This window comes from Cuculus canorus, chromosome Z (genome assembly GCF_017976375.1).
Source record: "Cuculus canorus isolate bCucCan1 chromosome Z, bCucCan1.pri, whole genome shotgun sequence".
Taxonomy (NCBI): domain Eukaryota; kingdom Metazoa; phylum Chordata; class Aves; order Cuculiformes; family Cuculidae; genus Cuculus; species Cuculus canorus.
In genome coordinates this window covers 68822907-68842382 of record NC_071441.1, presented here as the reverse complement: position 1 = coordinate 68842382, position 19476 = coordinate 68822907, and the positions used below count along the sequence as shown (strand labels likewise).

Here is a 19476-nt window from a genome sequence, read left to right as displayed (position 1 = left end):
GAGGTTCAGATTGGACATTAGGAAATAGTTCTTTGCCAAAAGTGGTATCAGGCACTGGAACAGCTGCCCAGCGAGCGGACTGAGTCCTCATCCCTGGAAGTATTTAAAAGATGGGTAGATGAGGTTCTCAGGGATATGGGTTAGTCATGGACAGGTACGGTTGGACTCTGATTTCAAAGGTTTTTTTCCAGCCAATTAATACTGTGGTTCTAAGACATGAAGGATATTATCCTAATCACTGAGACTCTTGAAGCAGAGCCAGGCTGGCAGAAGTGGTTACTGGCAGAGAAGTTAGCTGGGATATACAAGCATTTTCTTGTAAAACAATGTAATGGGGTTTTCAGAAGAGGTCAAATGGTTCTCATCCTGTCTAAATGAACATTGGCTCTCCTACATGCTGAGGTTTTGATTTCTTACTGACTTATGGGAGCGGAGTGAAACAAGCTGAGGCTGATGCTGTTTTCTTACCATGTCAGATTGGGAGTGACCCAGTTCTTATTGAAAGAGAAAAAGCTGAGAGGTGCAGCTCCCACAGTTAAGCCACCCAACACAGACATTCTCTTCCCCCTGTGTCACACATCCTGGGGCAGTGGGCTGGGGATGCTGCAGGGCAGAGGGATGTGCTTAGCCCTCTCCTGTACAACTGCACATGTAGCTACCTCCTTACTGCAAAGCACACCTGACTTGGCCCAAAAAGTAGCTTTCACAGATGCCTGCTCATCTTCCTGAGGTCAAAGTTGCACTCAAAGGTGCCTCTAAAGGCATCTGTCACAGAGCTGGGGTCCATCCTTTCACCAATAACATGAAAGAGCTGTGAGAACCCGTGAATTTTAGGGTCTCCCTGGTGCTGGTATCGATAGCCAAGGACCAGCATGCCTGTGTTGTCATCACAGAAGTAGGGAAGCGACAATGTTTTCTGAGTTGGGTCTCCTTTCATCCTGCCAAGCCCCTGACTGTGCTGGGTATCAGAGGGACCGCGTACTGTCTTAAAATCCTTATTTGTACTTGAAAATGTTCTCCTAGAGAAGTGTATTCTGGATGGAATGGGTGTCTAGAAATCATGCACAGTAAGAATTTCACCGCATGGCAGCTTGGCTTTGGTTCAAGCTGAGGCTACCCTACCTGCCCAGTACCTTTAGGATGCTTCAGCAGCTGATTTGGTGCTAGGCAGGTGCTGGGGATGGCCTGCCCACTTATTAAATGTATTACCTGAGAGTTTGAAACAAGTCATCTGTGGAGTTTGCAAATAAATGAGGTATCATGATTCAGCCAAGAAAATGAGGGGAATCTATCACAAGGACAGTGAAAGCCAAGCAGTGAAAGAGATGTCAACTGGTAAAGGGCAGCATGATATTAAATTATCCCTCACCTTTTGCTCTTGCACAGATTTTATTCTTTGTTGCCAAGTTACCAGGTACATTTGCCTTGTTCTTACACACATATATATTTCCCCCCAGCCTTGCTTCTGGTTGCTGTCAGACTGTTTTTGAGCATGCTAGCATTGCCCAGACTGTTGCCAGGGAATGAAGGCTTGTAAGACTGGAAGAAAAGGACAGCAAAGGCAGCAGCCACTGCAGACCCAGCTGTGTGTTTGAGGCACACAGTAAGGGCAGGGTAGGTCAAAGTAGCTCTTCAGTAGCCTTCTTCATGGTCTACAAAAATCAAGTAGTTTGTTCTGCTGGCAGAGAAGTTGGTTACTTTTGTGTGGTGCTATTTGGAGGGTCCTGCTCTCCCTCAGATCCGACAGCATTTCTCTCCCTGGGCTTGCCAGGGTGCTGTGCTGCAGGGCCGGGACAGGATGACAGCAGAGTATAAAGACAGAGGGGTTCAAGTCACCTTGGAGCTGTGGGCCAGACAAGAGCCTGGGCTGAATTTAAGGCTGTAAGTGTAATTCGTAGAGCAAGCGGAGAGAAATGAGATGTTAAAAACTCTGAATGTGATTTGATGCTGGAGCTACAGTAATAGTCTTGGATGTGCACTGTGGCATGCTTACAGAATAGCTGTGCAAAGCCTCAGTGGGGAACCACTAGATTTTGGGAGATGGAATATATTTGCATAATTCATAGATAGAGGATCTGTTGGTCTGGATGCAACTGAGCTGAATTTCTTGTCTGCCTGTTTGGGAGTCAGGCATCAAAACAGCTCATTTTTGTCAAATTTTTTCTGCGACTGTAACACAGCAGAGTTAGGTCTGCTATTGCCTGTACATCAAGCATGGAGGATGTATTGTTACCCTGATGATAATTTAAAAATGTTCTTATTCAATGAAAAGCTTCAGACAGAGACTGCAGGATTCACCTGATACCATCACAGAGATAACTGGGCATCTGCTTAAATTCAGTGCTCCTTTTCAGGAGCTACTAACATACCAGTTACTGCCCTTCCACGTGGGAGAAGTTTGAACATCTGCCAGGCATATCCACCATCAGACTCTCTAGTGCTTTTGGATTGTAAGTCTAGATTTTGATCGTGTTTGATGCTGGCTCGTAAATCCCCATCGTGCAAGGAACTGCTTAACTCAGCAGCTTGGGCTTCATTTGGAGGATGGAATGTGCCCTTTGGACTGGGCACACGGGTTTACAGGGACCATAAATGAAGTAGCTGTTGCAGTCATTGGTTGCTGCTCCAAGTTTTATTCTTCCTGAGGACCTGCAGCGAAGCTGGGAGAAGCAGAGGAGCATACTTGGACTTTCCTATTTTAGACACTTTCAGATTTCTTTTACCTCTTTCTCTGTCCTTCCCCAGCTTTCATGTTCTTCGAGTCTGATTTATGTCCCTATAAGGAAGTGGCCACATTGTTCCTAACGTCTCTGTAACAAAAGAACTGAAATGCCCTTTTGCATTATCTGAATTCTAGTAAGAATTAAGGTGTCTGCCATGGTCTGCGAACAGCAGGGCTGCAGACCTTGCACAGTCTCTGATTTGCTTCTACACAACCTGCAGAAGGTATCTGATAAAAGCAAGTATTGTTAGAAGGGCCCAGCTCCATCCCTGGGGTCATGCACCACAGTGGTAATGCTTTTTCAGGGCTGAAAAAGAAGTTTGAAAATTCCAGTCCGTTGTTTCTAATCTGCTCCTGGGTGAGTGTGGGTGAGTGACTGTGGTAGGCCCAGGTCTTAGCACCTACAGGAAGGGAAGTGCTGGGACCAGCCTAGGCAGCATGAGAAGTGGCCTGCAGGAAGGAGGGGACTGCTCACAGGGAGACCCTTGCTCATTTGTAAGCTCTGACAAGGATGCTGCTTTAACATGCTTTTTGTTCCTACAGAGTTCTTGGTACCATTAAAACTCAAGCTGATTTCCCAGGACAGGGCACTGCACTGTCATGTTACTGTGTGCTGTCTTCCTGTCACAGTTATGCTTTCTATTTTGGGGACCCTGAGCAAGTTCCCGTATTTCCCATGGTTTCGTTGAACTGGGAAGCATCACATTCTGACAAGTACTGCTGTCTTGCTGTGATGCTGAAGATAAAAGTCTGGGTGATGCTGCAGTACTGAGTGAGGCATCAAGGGCCAGAGAGGTGGAAGCAGTCCTGCCCTGTGAGCTGTAGGAGCCCAGAATGACGTAGCGTGTTGTATGTCAGTGAATATGTAAATATGTTTGTCCGCCGCATGTGGAAAATTATACAAATATCAGCCCTCATAAAAAATGGCAATTTGCAGCAGATGCCTGACAGTGCCTGGGTGGGAGCGCTCATCGGGGCACTGCTCTGGCCACTGATTGCCTGCCCTGAGAATAAGAATGCCCTCTGGAAGTGCTTGCTCTCCAAGAAAAGGGTTTGAATGTAGCTCTGGACATCCTGGCTCCCCATGAGTCTGATACTCAAATCACATGTGGAGCTGGAGGGTATTCCTGTGGGTCATGGTTGCACTTCTTTGGGTCATATACTAAGGGAAGGCTTATCTTGCTGAGAGGCTGTCATTGCGTGTAAGCAGTGCTCTATAGTTTAGAGGGACAGTGACCACAAGAGCAGTGGGGTAGAGAATAGCTGTGCACTTTTGGTGAGTATCTGGAGTGGGAGATCCAGCTGGACCCAACCCCATAATCCTTAATCCCAGGCCCTGAGCCAGCAAGGTAGCTCGTGGGACTGGAACCTTGAGGAGAACTGCAGGATTTCAGTTCTGCCATTCTTTGGGCACAAAGCCCTGCCTAAGCCCCAGGCAGATACGCAGCTGGTGCTGGTCAAATGCAGCTCTGCTGCTCTACAGCACTGCTAGGTTGCCTCAAGTGTTGTGGGAAGCCTTATGCTGTTTAGTTTACTCCCAAAGCACCAATCACAGTGTTGGTCTGACCCCATTTGCCTCTCTCCCGACAGTGCCTGTAAGCCTCTAAATCAAAGCCCCTGAAGTCCTTCTTAATGCCCGTGGCCCACCCCTCCATCTGGAGCGTCTGACAGCTGATATGAGGTTGATGTTTCCAGCTGAAGAATTGAAATAGTTTGTTCTTTTCCATGATTCCCTTGGCAAGGGAAAACAAGCCCATTTGTTTAGAAGCTCATAAAAGAGGAGCTTTATAGTAGGAACATTCATAAACTTGTTTGCTTTTGACCTTCTCCACATTGCTGGCGGTTTAGAGCTCTTGTCCCAGGCATCGCGCTTGTCTGGGCTGTCAGTGGCATTTTTTTTAAAAAAAGCAACCTCAACCGGAGCAATTTGCATTGCTCAGCGCTCTGACACTGAGCCTTCAGACGTGCCACCTTTCTCCTCTGCAGTACTCTGCAGATGTGATACATTGACAGCCTTGTAGAGCAACAGTGCAGACCTGGATGCTGAAAAGAAACCTAATGGCCACTAATTCCATATTTGTTTGGGGTTTTCTTTCTAGATTAATTGATGCTACTCAAGCAATGGGCATTTCGCAGGCTCTTAGGTTACTAAGCATTGAGCTTGTACTGTTGCAGAGAAGGGCTGAATCATATTCTTAAATTAATAAAACGTATTCTGTGATGGCAAGCAATTAAACCTTAGGTCATGGGGGTTTGAAAGAGAGTTTGTTTCCTTTCAGAGAAGGTAAGGTAGCGGGCTTAAAGCACACGCTAGGTCAGCCACCTTTACTGATAGCCTAGGGGTAGGAAATTTGGATTACTTTGGCTGGACTGTGGGATCTTAAGTGTCAGGTCCAGGCTCAGAATTTAATGCTGGCATCTGATATTTTTAGCAGATAAAAATGAAAGATTTTTTCTACCTATGCTTCTGCTGACTGGAGAAGGGCTCTCCAAACTGCAGATCCTCATCTATGGCTGATGCTTTGGATTCCCTCCTTAAATTATAGGCTGTCATGGGTTTCTTCAAAATATGTCTGAGAACCCTGTCCACTTTCTGGCCTCTTCCCCACCTGGAAACATCTTGTTTTACTTCAGTCTGGAGGGAGTCTTCCTCATCTTGTTTTCTGCATCTGTAAGATCTTTGCATGTTTTCTTGCCCAGACCAAGGACATCACGAATTGCTGGATGTTGGGTGCTACAAAGACACGGTGGCACATGAGACTGCCTGTGCTTGCAGATTGCCAAGCTGTTTGCTGTACACGGATCCAGATGTAATTCACCAACTCATTTGTGGGTGATGGGAAAGTACATGCACTAATTTGATACAAAACCGTCCATGCTCTTTGGAATAAGCTGTTAGAGGGTAACTGTCGGATTTAAGATAATTTCTAGATTCAAATTGTGAGCATGGCACAATGTTGAAATAATATGTCTCATCTATCTCCTAAGTGCTAGTAAACAAGACACAGCTGGCAGGAGATGTACAAGTAGTTCAGTCCTAATTTCCCCTGTATTCCCACCATACTTGTTAGCATAAAATATTCCTGTCCTTAGTTTTTCTGAAGACAAAAAAAAGGAAAAGAAACAGAAAGCTGAAAGTCTCTATGGTGGATTTAAGGTGAGAGTCCAGCACGTTTGCTGAAAACTGCTCGCTTCAGCACCAGGGAAGAGAGGCACATCATGTTTTATTAGCCTTTGCAAGCTGTAACAGTGTTGGGAGCTAATTGCAATTATTGAGAGATAATGTTAAGTTAACACATTCTCTTGAGTAACTACCACTGTTCCCTCTGGAGTCCCGGTGAAACATGCATTATCATGCAGTCAGTGGTGTGGCAGGTCTGTGTCAGTGCCATAGGTCTGAGGTCCATGCCAGCGGGAATCCTGCCCAAGTGGGACCTCAGGTCTGTCTCCCTCCAAACTCACCTCTCCTATTTGGCTACTCTTTACCTGGCACTTCTCTAGATGCTGTGGAAAAAGGATGTGTGTGCAGGCATAGCATCCGAATCAGCTGGACTAGAATGGGCTGCCAGCACCAAGCTGTCCTGTGCTATGCATTTGCCTGTGCTTTGCTGGGTTTAGTCCAGGTCACACCCTTAATCACACTGTCCATGTTCCCATCACTTGCGTGTTAATTACTAGTCTAAGACGTCAGTGTTATTATTAAGCTGTAAACATTGGAAAGCTTTGGAATAAGAGGCAGCAGGTATATCGGACAGCATTCCTGGCTTTGTGCATCAATCTGTGTTAGACTCTGTTTTAACACCTGGTTGTCTCATTACTTGCAGCAGTGAGAGGATGGATTAAGACTTGTGGGGTTAGCAGTGCTGGTTCTAAGCCTTCTCCAGTCCAGATCAGCTGGAGCCGTGCCAAGGGTCTTGGAAAGAGGTTGAACCCACATCAGGAAACTGGTCCTCACTCCATGAGTCCATACAGTTCATAGCCTGCATGCTGGTTACTTATAGGCCCCAATTGCAGATGATAATTGTGTGCTGAGGCTGTTTTTCGTGGGACCTTTTCTCTCTGATTTTTCCAGCCATTGTTCTGCTGCTGAGGGTTGTTCTTGCCTGATTAATTGCTCCTGTGTTCTTTACCCTTTTTTCCCCAGGCGCACGTGTTTGATCTGAGCGTTAATAAGTATGAAGCACTTTGCACTCAGCTAGTGGTGGCCAAGAAGAAAAATAAAATAACCCATATCCAGTTTAACCCTGTCTACCCTGTTATCGTCGTTGGAGATGAACAAGGCCATGTTATCTCCTTGAAGCTCTCGCCCAATCTGCGCAAGGTGCCCAAGGTAAGGACGACATGCATTCCTCTAATGGAATTACCAAAACACAGCAGGTCTCTTTGTCCCTTATCACTGTCCTCTCTCCTTCTTCACAATGATGTTGGCAAAGCTGCTGTCTCTTGAGATTACCCCAAGCGTTTTGGGTAGGATGTCTGGGATGATGGATCCCTGCCTCTGTTTCTGTATGAGTCAGAAGGCTCAGTTTGCTCCTGGGCAGGAGTGAGGAGTGGTGTGAGGGGATTTTGCTGTCTGGGTTCGCTTTCTTACCATGGTCCAGATGAGTCCAGAAGGTCTGCAGACATTCATTTGTTTCCCAAAGCTCACATCTTTTCTGAGCTCTGGGTTTTATTGGCAAGCATTGAAACCAAGTAAAGGAGATTCCAGCTCCTTCCTGAATTCTCTCACAGAGCCTGTTCTGTCTGTCTGTTTGCACCTCTGGACCATCAGATCCTGTCTCCTGACCACTGTGTCATCTCTCCTGTAAGTGAGCAAGCATTGTCTTTAATTTGTGAGGAGACTCGGGATCCTTGACTTAAGTGACAGCAGATGATGCATGTGCCTCTGTGGAGCCTCTCTTCCCACTCAGCCATGAGGGCCAATCATGAAGGATGTTTTACTGGATCTTTTACTGGACTTTCATTCTGGGATTCAGCCAGCCATGAAGTGAATGGCTGTAAATGCAGTGTCCTTTCCGAGTCCATGAAATTCTCCTATCAGTTGTCTTTTGTGTAGTGGAGCTTTTATAATTTCGGGCTTTTTAGAGCTGATCCAAGAAGGCAACCTCTCAAGATGATGATCTTGTATTTATATACCCCCTAAAAGGTTTTATATGCTCTACTAACCCACTATATTAGGAAGGGTCTTGGCTAGGACCTAATCACTCTGGTGTCACTCCAGAGGCTTCTGAATGATTTTTTAAAAGTTTCTTCTGCTCAACACCCCTGGAAATGTGAATCTTCCCTATGCTGAGAAGGCATTGAGAACACAGTAGTGTGGCAGTCTGTTTGGGGCTGGATGTGGGAGCTGTGGAGGAGAATGTTTCCCAGGCATCACACTTAGTTCTGTTTCCATCAAAACTGCAGCCTGAGACCATCCAAGCTCTCAGGGCTGTTATCAGCTTGGCCCAGGATAGGTTTCCTTGTTGCTTTGAGTCCTTCCTTGGTGTGGGCATGCACCATGTTTGCCATGGACCCTGGTTGCAAAAAAGTTCAGCAGCAGAAATGGGTTACATGTATATAAACGCAGGTCCCCTCCTCTACATCCCAGCTATGAGATGAACAGCACCCAGCAATACTGTTCTGTGCGTCAGAAAGATTTCGTATGTCTCCTTCCACTCTTGGTGATCAGCAGCAGTAGCTCTCCATGCAGGTATGAATGTCATCATTTCCCTTTGCCAACTTTCTTCCGAGGCAAATTGCATGTTGTTGACAAAGCAGTTTAAACTGTGAGTTCAGGAGTGGCTTAAGTGCTTGTGGCAGACCTTGAACCAATAGGTACCATATCCCAGGCAACATATAAATGGGATGGAAATGGGCTCTGCTGCTCTGATGTTATTAAGCTATCTATCTTCTGCATGCTTGGTTAGGTTTGAAGGGATACTAAACACTGAGCTAAATGTTTCTTGCGCATGCAGAGGAGGAAGGATATTCAGGCATGGCTGGTGATGTGTGTGGGTCCTGTGGCTTTCTGAAACAGACAAAAATTTAAAACAGGTGACATGCAATGCAAGAGCAACATTGCAGATCTGGCCCAGACAGCTCTTGCTGCCTTTCTGCACTGCAAGGGACAAATGAGCTGGGTCACTAAAGCCGGTTTTTGTGGCTGATGTGGCATCTGCTGCACCAAACACTGGTGTCCAGGATCCTGTGGTGAGGAGTTTTACCTGGTGTGAGAAGGTGTCTTAACAGAGGGAGGTCGAGCCTTGGCAGAACAGGCAGTGACATCTGCTGTGTCCTCCTGACCACTTCCTTGCTGTGCCAGCACCAGCCTTTGTGTCCTTAAGTAGCAGCAAGCGTCCAGCCACATTTGCAAGAGTGTCACCTCTCTGTGGGGAGTCAGATATACTCCCAGAGTATTGATCCTGGCTACTCTGAAGAGCAAGTCAGCATCCTCTTTAAACCCTTACTCTATGCATCTAGCTTTCCTCTGTAAAATTACTTCACTCGTCTCTCTTTTCTGGGAGTCACCAGAGCTGAGTCAACGGTTGCAGAATGTCCATAGATTTTTCTAAGTGGATAGAGTCCAAAACTGTGCAGAGGCATTCTAGCATCCGTCTCTTCATAAACAGAGGAATCTGTCTGTTCCTAGCTTAGTACCTGGGTCTGTTCTCTCCAGCACCTCATCCACAGAAAGCCCAGTAGGGAAACCTGCCCTACACCCAGAAGGAGAAGCCGTGTTTCCGGAGGCTGGGGCCTTCACACCAGCCCTAACATCTGTGAGCTCAGGCTGCCTGGTCTTGTTTCCATTAGCTCCTTTGGAGATGGGAAAGTGCCTTTTTCTGACACCTGGCAGAATTCAGGTGCCAGTGGTACAGGGAGGACAGCCAGGGCTTCATCCAGGTCCCACTGCCCCTGTATTCCACACCAGTGTCTCAGGGATTTGCCTGTGAAGCTTCTCCACCAGCTTCCCACACAGCTGGGACAGCAGCTTCTGACAGGCATGACTAGCACACTAATCACCCTTTTTGAGAGAGGTCTTAATAGCCACGTCATTCCAAACTCTCTTTTTCCCCTAAAAATAGATGTAGTGCTGCCTGCTCCATGTTCTGTGGATTCCTTGGCTGTCAATGGGTTTCCAAGACAGGGAACACCAAGAGAGACTGAGCTAACTTCATCCTGGTGGGATTTCAGCTATTCTGATCTTATTCTGGTTTGCCTGTTAGTTAAAGCTGGTGCAGTGAATAAGTGGAAATAGAAAGCATAAGGACTCCTGGGTTCTAAAAGACATGGGTTCATTTCTCTCTTCATGTCCTTGAGTGAGGAGGGGAGATTCAAGTGCTCTTTAAATAATTCACAGGGTTGATCTGCAGCTTAATTAATTCATGTTTGTAAAACACTTTGGAATCTTTAAGAAATATCATTTAATACGTCAAGTGTTACTGTCAGCAGTGCTAGCACAGCCTCATTTAAGAACACTTGGCAGAACTAATATGCCTACGTTCAACAAGGCCAAGTGCTGGGTCCTGCACTTGGGGCACAACAACCCCATGCAGTGCTACAGGCTTGGGGAGGAGTGGCTGGAAAGCTGCCTGGAAGAGAAGGACCTGGGGGTGTTGGCTGACATCCGGCTGAACATGAGCCAGCAGTGTGCCCAGGTGGCCAAGAGGGCCAACAGCATCCTGGCTGGTATCAGAAACAGCGTGGCCAGCAGGACCTGGGAAGTGATTGTGCCCCTATGGTCAGCACTGGTGAGGCTACACCTTGAATCCTGTGTTCAGTTTTCTGTCCCTCATTACAAGAAGGACATTGGGATCTTGTAGTGTGTCCAGAGAAGAGCAACAAAGCTGGTGAAGGGGCTGGAGAACGAGTCTTACAAGGAGTGGCTGAGGGAACTGCAGTTGTTTAGCCTGGAGGAGAGGAGGCTGAGGGGAGACCTTATCGCTGTCTACAAGTCCCCGAGAGGAGGTTGCAATGAGGTGGGTGTTGGTCTCTTCTCCCAAGTGACAGGTGATAGGACAAGAGGGAATGGCCTCAAGCTGCCCCAGAGGAGGTTCAAGTCAGATATTAGGAAAAACTTCTTTACTGGAACAGCTGCTCAGGGAGGTGGTTGAGTCACAATCCCTGGTGGTATTTAAAAGATGGGTAGATGAGGTGCTTAGGGATATGATTTAGTAGTGGACAGATACGGTTGGACTTGATGATCTCAAAGGTCTTTTCCAACCTAGGGATTCTATGAACTCATGGGTCGGGATAAACGCAGTTTAATAAAACAGAAGCAAAGGAAAACAAAAGATTTATTTTCTACTTCCCGTCAGCAGTCAAAGTCCAGTCACTTCCTGGGAAGCAGGGCTTCAGCACGCAGGTGGTTGCTTTAGAAGACAAATGTCATAATAATAAATGTCTCCTTCCTCCTCTCCTTTCTCTTAGCTTCTGTTGCTGAGCAGAAGTCTTATGGCATAGGATATCCCTTTGGTCAGCTTGGATCAGCTGTCCTGGCTATGCCCCCTCCTAGGATCTTGCCCACCTTCCAGCCTATGGGTGGGTGGGGAATGGTGGACCGAGATGCTGACCAAGAACTGCTCATCAGCAGCCCAGATACTGATGTTTTAACATCTTTTTAGCTAGGAACACAAAGCACAGTACCATGAAAGCTGCTGTGGGGAAAATTAACTAAATCTCAGCCACACCCAAAACACCAAGATACACAGTAAAAGCTTCAAAAAATGTCTAGAACCCCCTGTGAGACTTTGTCTCCTAAATCATTTAGTGGCACATGGGAGGGGGGAGGCTGGGGAAAGGGTGTATTTGTTGTTGAGAAGAACATGAAAACGGGCTCTGAGATCTCACAGGCACTTGTTGAGAGCACGTCTTTGTGCCCAGAGGGTATGCAAGTCCCTGTGCTCATGCCAAGCACAGTGGGCATCCTTGTGCCTTTGCCTTGGTGATTTGAGTCCTAGAGCGCTCCATAGCCCCACAGGTTGACGTCTGTGGGGTAGGACAGAGACATCCACCTGCCCCAAGGCAGTGACCTGTATTTATTTCTGTGAAGTGTGGTTGTGGTAGAGGTTTTCTGTGCCTATTGCTGTTGTCTCCAGATTGTGTGAGTCCTCTGGGAATGTACTACCCAAGTGCTAAGCACCAGCTCCAGGAGCCTGGGAAGGACAGAGGTTGATTGTGGGAGCAAAGTCAGCTGAACCCAAACCTTGTGGGAAGAGCAATGGCAGAGAGTGGAGCTTGCTGAAGTTTGGTTTGCAATCAAACTTATCACTAGCACAGTTCTGCATTGCCATGCCAAACAGTCATCCCCCTGAGCACTCAACCCTGCTTGGGCAAAAAGCTCATACTAACATATATTGGTTCTGTGAGAGGAGACCTGGTGAAACTAGTTTGGGTCTTTCTGCCAGAGCTCAGAGGTGGGGCAGAGTTACTTGTAGTATTTTAAGACGCAAAGGTAGGAGCAAGTGGCTCTCTGCTATTGTCCAAAATGCTTTTGGACTCCAAGCGCTCCTTACATATTGCAGCAGTTGTCAGGCAGGAATTGTTTAACTAATAAAGTATTGTTCGTAATTTGTAATGACCTTGGTGGCTGAGTTCACCCAAGGGGAACATTGCTGTAAGAAGAATCAGTTTGGGGCAGAGCTGTTTAATTAGTAAGCCTTTCGGGTTTCATTTGAGGTTGGAAGAAATTAAAGCATTTTGTCATCACAGTCAGAAGAATGTAGCTGCTTGTGGGCTTTAGTTTTTTTTTTAAAAACTGCTAGAATAGCCCAGCACAACCAAAATTAAGTAGGAGATGGTCAAAAAAGTGTGTTTGGAAATGTTGGGAGACCACAGAAGAATGGGAGAAGAGAAGAAAAGAAAGCAGGTCAAAGAAATGTTACAGCACAGCATTTGGTGGGGCTAAGGCAAATTTATTGGCCAGTGTCCAGGCCAACAGGCAGGGAGGCAGCCAGCTTCTTGCCCTGATGCTTGTCTTGGATATTTATCTTAGATTATCTAGGATGATTAGCTCAGTCTCTATTACTGCTACACTGGTTTCTTCACATGCAAGTCTCCTCTTTCGCTGCCCCTTGGGGACAACCAAGTTACTTCTCAGGGAGTAAATCCTCTATGACAGCGTCTAGCAGGGCTATGCATAGGTCAGAAGATGCAGGCACAAACCTGTGAGTCCAACACTGGGCACTGGTGAGCAGCTTGTGGTGTGGGGGACAAGCGAGGAGGCACGGAGTGGCTTTGAACCTTCCTATCAATGTGCACATGCTGGGCAGCTGCTCTGCTCTCCCTGTGCCTTATCACACCAGCCAGCATCACCTCTGGACTCCCTGTGCCCCCTCTGCCTCTTTGCAGCCCTGATGATTTTGCCATTGGACAGATACAGCCTAAGCTGCTCTGCCATTGAGTTTTGCTGCCTGAAGCACTTCAGCTCTTCGACTGTAGCTGGTGGCAGTGTCTGGGAGAGGTCAGTCAAGATTTTGGGGATTGTGATGAACCGTGGAAGGGTATTGGGGTTTTCAGGCGGTGAAGGAGGGAAGGGGATTTAGGGAAGACTGATTGAAGTATGCAAAGTTTTAGGGAGACGGAAGGAGAGTGGCTGAAATCTGTTCTTCAGCCTGTGCCCCTTCCCAGCAATGCCTTCTCTGGTATTTCCTGGGCTTGAGGTTGTTCTCTCCTTGTTCTCCCCAGCAGCACCTACTGCACACAGTGTATTCTCAGTGGGGGTCCTTCCTTTTGTCCCTATACCCAGCCTTGGTGGGATGCAGCTCAGATCCCAGGGCTGGTACTGAACTAGGACAGTGTGAATGGATGGTGGGATGCTTGCTCCTGAATCTCACTGCTTTGTGTCTTTGCGTTGCTATGACTTAAGAGTTACAGGGAGCAACCTGAACGAGTTAAGGATAAGGAGATTATTTCTGTTCATAGTGTTTTCCTGCAATTGTTGTGGAGGTGTTTCAGTAGCTGTGAGGGGTGAACTGACTGGCACAAGAAGACAGACCTAACTCCCTCCTGTCACAGGACTTGCAGTTCATCTGCATGTAGGACTGTCTGTATTTAGAGAAGGAAGCTATAGATTAGATATGCTCTCTGAGGTCATCTCAGTCCTGGACTGGTAAGCAGTTTAGCACTGAGAGAAGTACTTTTTGTCCCCAAGCTTTGGATTTCAATAGCTTTCGTGTGATACCATTCTGTCTGAGAGAAAAGCACTCCCCTCTCTAAATGGCTCAAGTTCTGCTCTTCTAATGGTGTAATTCTTAGTACCTCAGTTTTCATGCAAGTTGTCCTCTGTTGTTGAGATTCCCACAGTTGCTTCTGTGCTGCTCGAGCAGTGGCCAATTTCCTCATATTTCTTCAGGGCTGGTTAATTGTGCAGTGACCCAAAAGCACAGAGCACAGGCAGTGCTGGGGGAATTCGGCTTCGAGCACTGTTTTGCCTTGCCTATCCCAGGACTGCCTCTTCCAGATGCAGCTTGGCTCCTTGATAAGGAGGTAGACACAAGTAAGCCTGGGTCTTGTAACAGCTGACACGCAGCTTGATGGCTTTGCTTCCTCTGAGATTTGCAAATGCTTTTTGATTTCATTTGAGTTCCTCCCATTATTTAGGCTGCTCTCTGCACCGGTAGGAGAAGAGCTGAGCACTGTGGAGTGGGTACAGAGACTCATGAAACCCTGTTTCTGCCCATTTGTAGCTTTCAGTGTTGCTTGTGTAGGCCATGTAAGGACATATGCAGTGGTGTGGATTCCTTGGTACAGGAAGGAAACCCAGCAATGGAGGCCTTCAAAAGTAGGCTGGAGACACATCTGTGGGAACTGGTTGCTCTGACCCTGCCTTGGATTAGGAAGGAGTAGTGGTGGTTGCTGTGTCAGTCTCTGTTGTCCGCGAGTGCTGGCCCTAGCACACAGAGACCAACAAGAAGCCGTACAGCTTGTGTGCAGCTTGCCAGCGGGAGCAGCATTGCCTGCATCCTGCAGCCACTTTGGTATGCAGATCTGTGACTCAGAAATGTAAATCAGCACCTACTGAAGGGAATACAAATGTGCACTGACAAAAGCTTGCTTGTTCCCCACCATGCTTTCCTGCCCTGACACTGTGCTGGGAAACCCATTATCAGGAAGACCTTCACAGTCCCCCAGGATCCCTTTGTTATCCACAGTCCCACATCAGGATATCTTCTAATCTAGCATAGCCTGAGATAAGATGAGGGGACTATTTAGTTCTAGATAGCTCTTTCTTCTGTAAAGAGATGGTCCGTGTGCCAGCAAGCTCCAGTCCTTCCTGGGCAGAACTGAAGCTTTTGGATATTTATCTGGAGACCATGGACATATTCACCATGCACTGTTAAGTGGCTCTGTGGCACAAACCCAAATGTCCAAGAACGTCACACCACAGGTATGATGAGTTCTGGATCCCAGATCTTAGACACTAGCACTGTTTGGAGAACTAACCCATACAAGCCACTGGGAGATCTAAAGGACTTGAATCCTCTCTCAGTAGATCTGTTTTCTTCATTTTCAGAGAGTTAACTTTCATGTAGTGTCAGACTATGTAAAGGGTGAAGGGAACTCTATGTAACTGTGAGATTGCTGAACCCCACAGTTGAAGAGCTGGAGTGTTTCTTCTTTTCCCTGTTCCTGGCCACTCAACCTTATTTTTGTTGCATAATGTCACTTTCTGTGTCCTCTTTGCTTAACAGTTTGTGCAGAGACAGCATCGTTATGTTTACAAGTTATTTTAAGCTACAGTCAGTTCTCAGTGGTCAGAGTGAGGTGTGTTTGCCACGTTAAATGGAAACACAGCAACTGGAGCAAGAAAAGGTCCCATTTTAAGAAAATTCAATGGTACTTATAAATTATTTCTAAAGTGCAAGTCTCATCCTGTGAGGTGCTGCGTGCTATCAGGAGGCACGCTGACAAAGCCAGGAGGACTGGCTTTGACTTTCTAGTTTCTTTTTTGAATATCTGTGTAATAAAATAGATTGCCCGTGTTTGAAAGTGGTGTAAGGCCACTCTATTTTGCGGTACTAGAGTTTTGGAGGAAAATGCTACAGAAATTTGGTTTTGAGATCAGTAACAGTCAAGTCACTGAGCTAAGTGGGTCTCTCTAAACATAAATCTAGTTTGTGCCCGTTGGACTTGACGTCCTCTGGGTATTCCAGAGTAACTGAAATCTGAATTTGGACAAGGAAATTAAGGCTCCGCTAAAAACCATTTTACTCCTTCACTTGTATATCTTCATACTGGCACAGTTACGTTGCTAGAAGAACTGTTGCCTGCAGGTTGTGTGAACTCTTCGTTGTGAAAGTGTTGTGTCTATACTCTGTTGCCGACCATCCTAGAGCGCCCCAAGCCCCAGCAGCCTGGGCTTTGCTCCTCTGCAGCTTGATGAGCCCGTTGCTGCTTGTCCTGGGAATTGCCAAATGCAGGAAAAGAAGCCCTGCTTCATGGCTTAAAACGACTTGCATTTTTGTTAGATCTGTGATTGTCTGTATGCCTGCTCAGCTTGCACAGCTCCTCTTTGACCCAGAGCCTCTGCCTTCTCCAGTACCTTGTCAGGAAGTTGTGGCAGTGGAGGAGCGGGCACAGCATAATGGTATGGCAAGAAAGGCATTGCTCAGCCTCACGGGCCACTTGGTTCACCTCTCCTCCCTGTTTCTTTCTTTGGCTGTTCTCTGTGGATTCATTTCTATGCACATGTTTTAAATTCCCTCCAGCAAACTCAGGGATCCTGAGAAATCACCAGATCTTTGTCTGAATAACAGCCCCGGTACAAAGGCAGAGGGATTTCGTGGAGCTGTTTTCAAAGCATGCCTTTGGCAGAGCCAGCAAGGGAGAATTTCTGGGAAACTCTCACTCTCCCAGCAATGGTAGGGTGTTAAAGCAGGTCTGCTAGTCGGCAGCCTCTCCTGCTCAGGCTGTTTGGCTCTCAGCCCCCTGCCATAACTGATTACGGCTGCCTGCTGAGAGAGGAGATGTAGATGCTTATCCTCCAGGTCATCTGAGGGTGAGCTGATTTTCTTTTTGCCGGAGAGCCCCAAGCAGCTCTCGGGAGTGCAGCTATTCCTATGCACCGGCTCTGCCGCAGGGCTGTGGAGGAGGAAGGCTTGTTAGCTCAGACCCTGAGCCATAGGGTGTGTTTGAAGAGCAAGGCAGTGGCTCATCAAGAGGATATGGTGCAAAGCAGCGGCTGAGGCCTGGGAGACTCAGGCCTTATCCCAGACCTGGCTTCTGAATCTTCTTGGATCGGATGAAATTCCTCTCTGTGTTCAAGTGAGATGACACCCATCTCCATGGGATCACAGCCGCTAAGTGAGAAGTGTCCATAGACATCATGGATCTGCTCCTACAGGCTCTCTGTGTCCCTCTTGCTGAGTGACTTATGGACATGTCCGATGTCACCTCTCAGGAGGTGTTGGGTTGCACTGAAGGACAACCTGGAGTTAGCAGGCCCAGTGCCTGACGGGCTCTCCTGCCTCTCTGCCTTGTCCATCACAGGAAGGCAGTTGGATGTCGCAGGCTATCATGGCCAAAATTTTAAGCTGGGGAAGGCAGATCCCTGCAGAACTGGTGAAAATTATGAAGTGGTAGGGGATGCTCAACCACAACCAGCAGACACGGCAGTGATGTGCATGCTGTTATGACTCCAGCCCAGCAATCCCAAACCCAACATCCCTGTGTGGCCCCTTGGCTGTTTTTTGTGGCAGGCAGAAGGGCAAAAAGAGGAAGATGAGAGTGCAGGTGTAGGGAAGAGGTGACAACAGCATGAGTGAAAGGATGAGGTGCTGGATCATGCCACAAGTGGGGAGGAGCATCCACCCCACAGGTGTCCTGGCCAGCAAAGCTTACAATACCCTGGGATGCAGGTGAGCAGCTCCCTGTTGGCTCTACACCTTTGTAGGCGTTTGTTTGGCCTTCATTTGTGCTGTTTATGCAGTTTAGGTGGAAAAGTTTGACTCATGGTTGTGCACTGTCCTGAGCACCTGAGAACTCACTCAGCAGAGATGGCAAATGGGACACCAGACCTCATTTACAAGGCCCATCTTAGTCATATTTTTGTATTGTCCCACTGAGCCCAGCAATGCCTCAGAGCTCAGAGGAAGCAGGCTTTCACTCTTCCTCAAGCTCTTCATTTTTTCCTTTCTTGTGATATTACGTACATTGCCCCTGGGCATTGTTGGGGCACCCTGGGGCAGCATCCCTTGTTGCAGAGCCCAGTGGCATTTGCTGCAGTGACAAAGGCAGGAAATTTGACATGACCTGGAGTAGGAAGCGATGCAACTACAAGGGCCAGAGGAACAGCTTGAGATCTGGCACATCCCTGTAACTCCTCCTGAGCCGCTGCCAGAGCCTGACACAGCCTTCCCCAAACAGCCGGCCTGGGTTGGAAAGGGCTGAGGCTGCCAGCAGAGATGCTGAGGGCAGCTCCCTGCCTGGGAGATTTTGTCTGTGCTGTTGTAAAACACATCCCAAATGCATTGCTGTGTAAAAAGCCCTTCACTTGCATACTTCTCCTATGTGTTTGCTGACACTGTGCATTCATACAGACCTCCATGCCCCTGCATGCCCTAACTGAAGCCATCACACTGCTCCCAGCCCTTGCGAAGCCTCTCAGCCACTTGTGCTTGTGCCACCCACCAGCCTCTTTTGAAACAAAAAAAAAAGGGAGACACCTATACTGACAGGCAGGCCAAATAAATGGCCCTTGCTCAAATTAATTTGATGGTCTCAATGGGGAATTGTTTAAATGAGAGAAAGGAAGGAATTGGCAATGAATAAAATGTCTCACTGCTCACGGTGATGGAATTGACGCAAAAGGATTATTTTTATCCCATGAAGAAAAGGAAGAGAAGAGCCCTGCAAAGCAGAGAAGTGGGGCTGCCTTACAGTCCCACAGGCTGTGGGAGATGCAGAGACGTTGACAATCAAAGCAGCTCTGAGGTTCTCCTGGAGGGAAGCTGTTATGTTCAAATTCATTCTCACTTTCTGCAAGATAGAGTGATGGGAACCAACTATATGAGGCTGTCTTAGAGCAAACATCCCCTGCTGTCTCTACTCCCTCATCACCGCCTGTGATCCCACTGCTCCCAGTCCAGAGGGCGTCTAAGCTCCTCAGCCCCCATGGAGTCCTGGTCAGTACAGAGACCTGCCCTGCCTGGGTGGTGTTGTGTTTCCCACTTCCAGTCCCTTAGGCTGAAATCTTCACAATATCCCCTAGTCCGTGTCCCTGGAACTGTTCCCTTGCTGCATGGTGTCCTATGGGTGCAACTCTCCCACTCTTCTCCCTGGCGCAGAAGGATCCTTTCACGTGCCTGGCTATGATGCTCACATTACTCTGCTGTAGGACTGCTGACTGTTTCATGACAGCACAGGAACACCGGTTGCTATGTCTCTAACTCAAGCGCTGTAGCAGACTACTCCTTCCCCCATTCATGTATTTGTGCAGGGCTTTGTCCCTGCTTGCACTTAATGTCTTGTATTTGTTCCTGTCAAATTGTGTACAGGTTTTCCAGGCCACATCTACAGTCCAGAACAGTAATTTCAAATTCCAGTCCTGCCTTCCTGGACACCTGCAGCTTTCCCATCTGTCCCAGTGTCCAAGCGCTAACAGAAATGCTGACCAAATCCCCTCCAGACCATGAAGCGGAGTGCATTACACACAAATCATCTCTCTAAGCTGTCAGCTCTGGGTCCACCTGTTCAGCTGGGTTTTACCAGCTTTTACTCACTTCAAATAGAACTTTTGCCTCACTTAAGGATCAGAACACTGAGGTAGGCAATGG

At 47.5% G+C, this 19476-nt stretch overlaps 1 protein-coding gene across 3 annotated transcripts in view; it reads left to right on the top strand.

The window, feature by feature from the left end:
- Positions 1–19476, top strand: part of DNAI1 (dynein axonemal intermediate chain 1) — a 156075-nt gene that overhangs the window by 118692 nt on the left and 17907 nt on the right. For all 3 annotated transcript variants that reach the window (XM_054055264.1, XM_054055263.1, XM_054055262.1), the window contains one exon: positions 6867–7052. In XM_054055264.1, coding sequence (XP_053911239.1) covers positions 6867–7052 — 186 coding nt within the window. The remainder of the gene's footprint in view (positions 1–6866; positions 7053–19476) is intronic.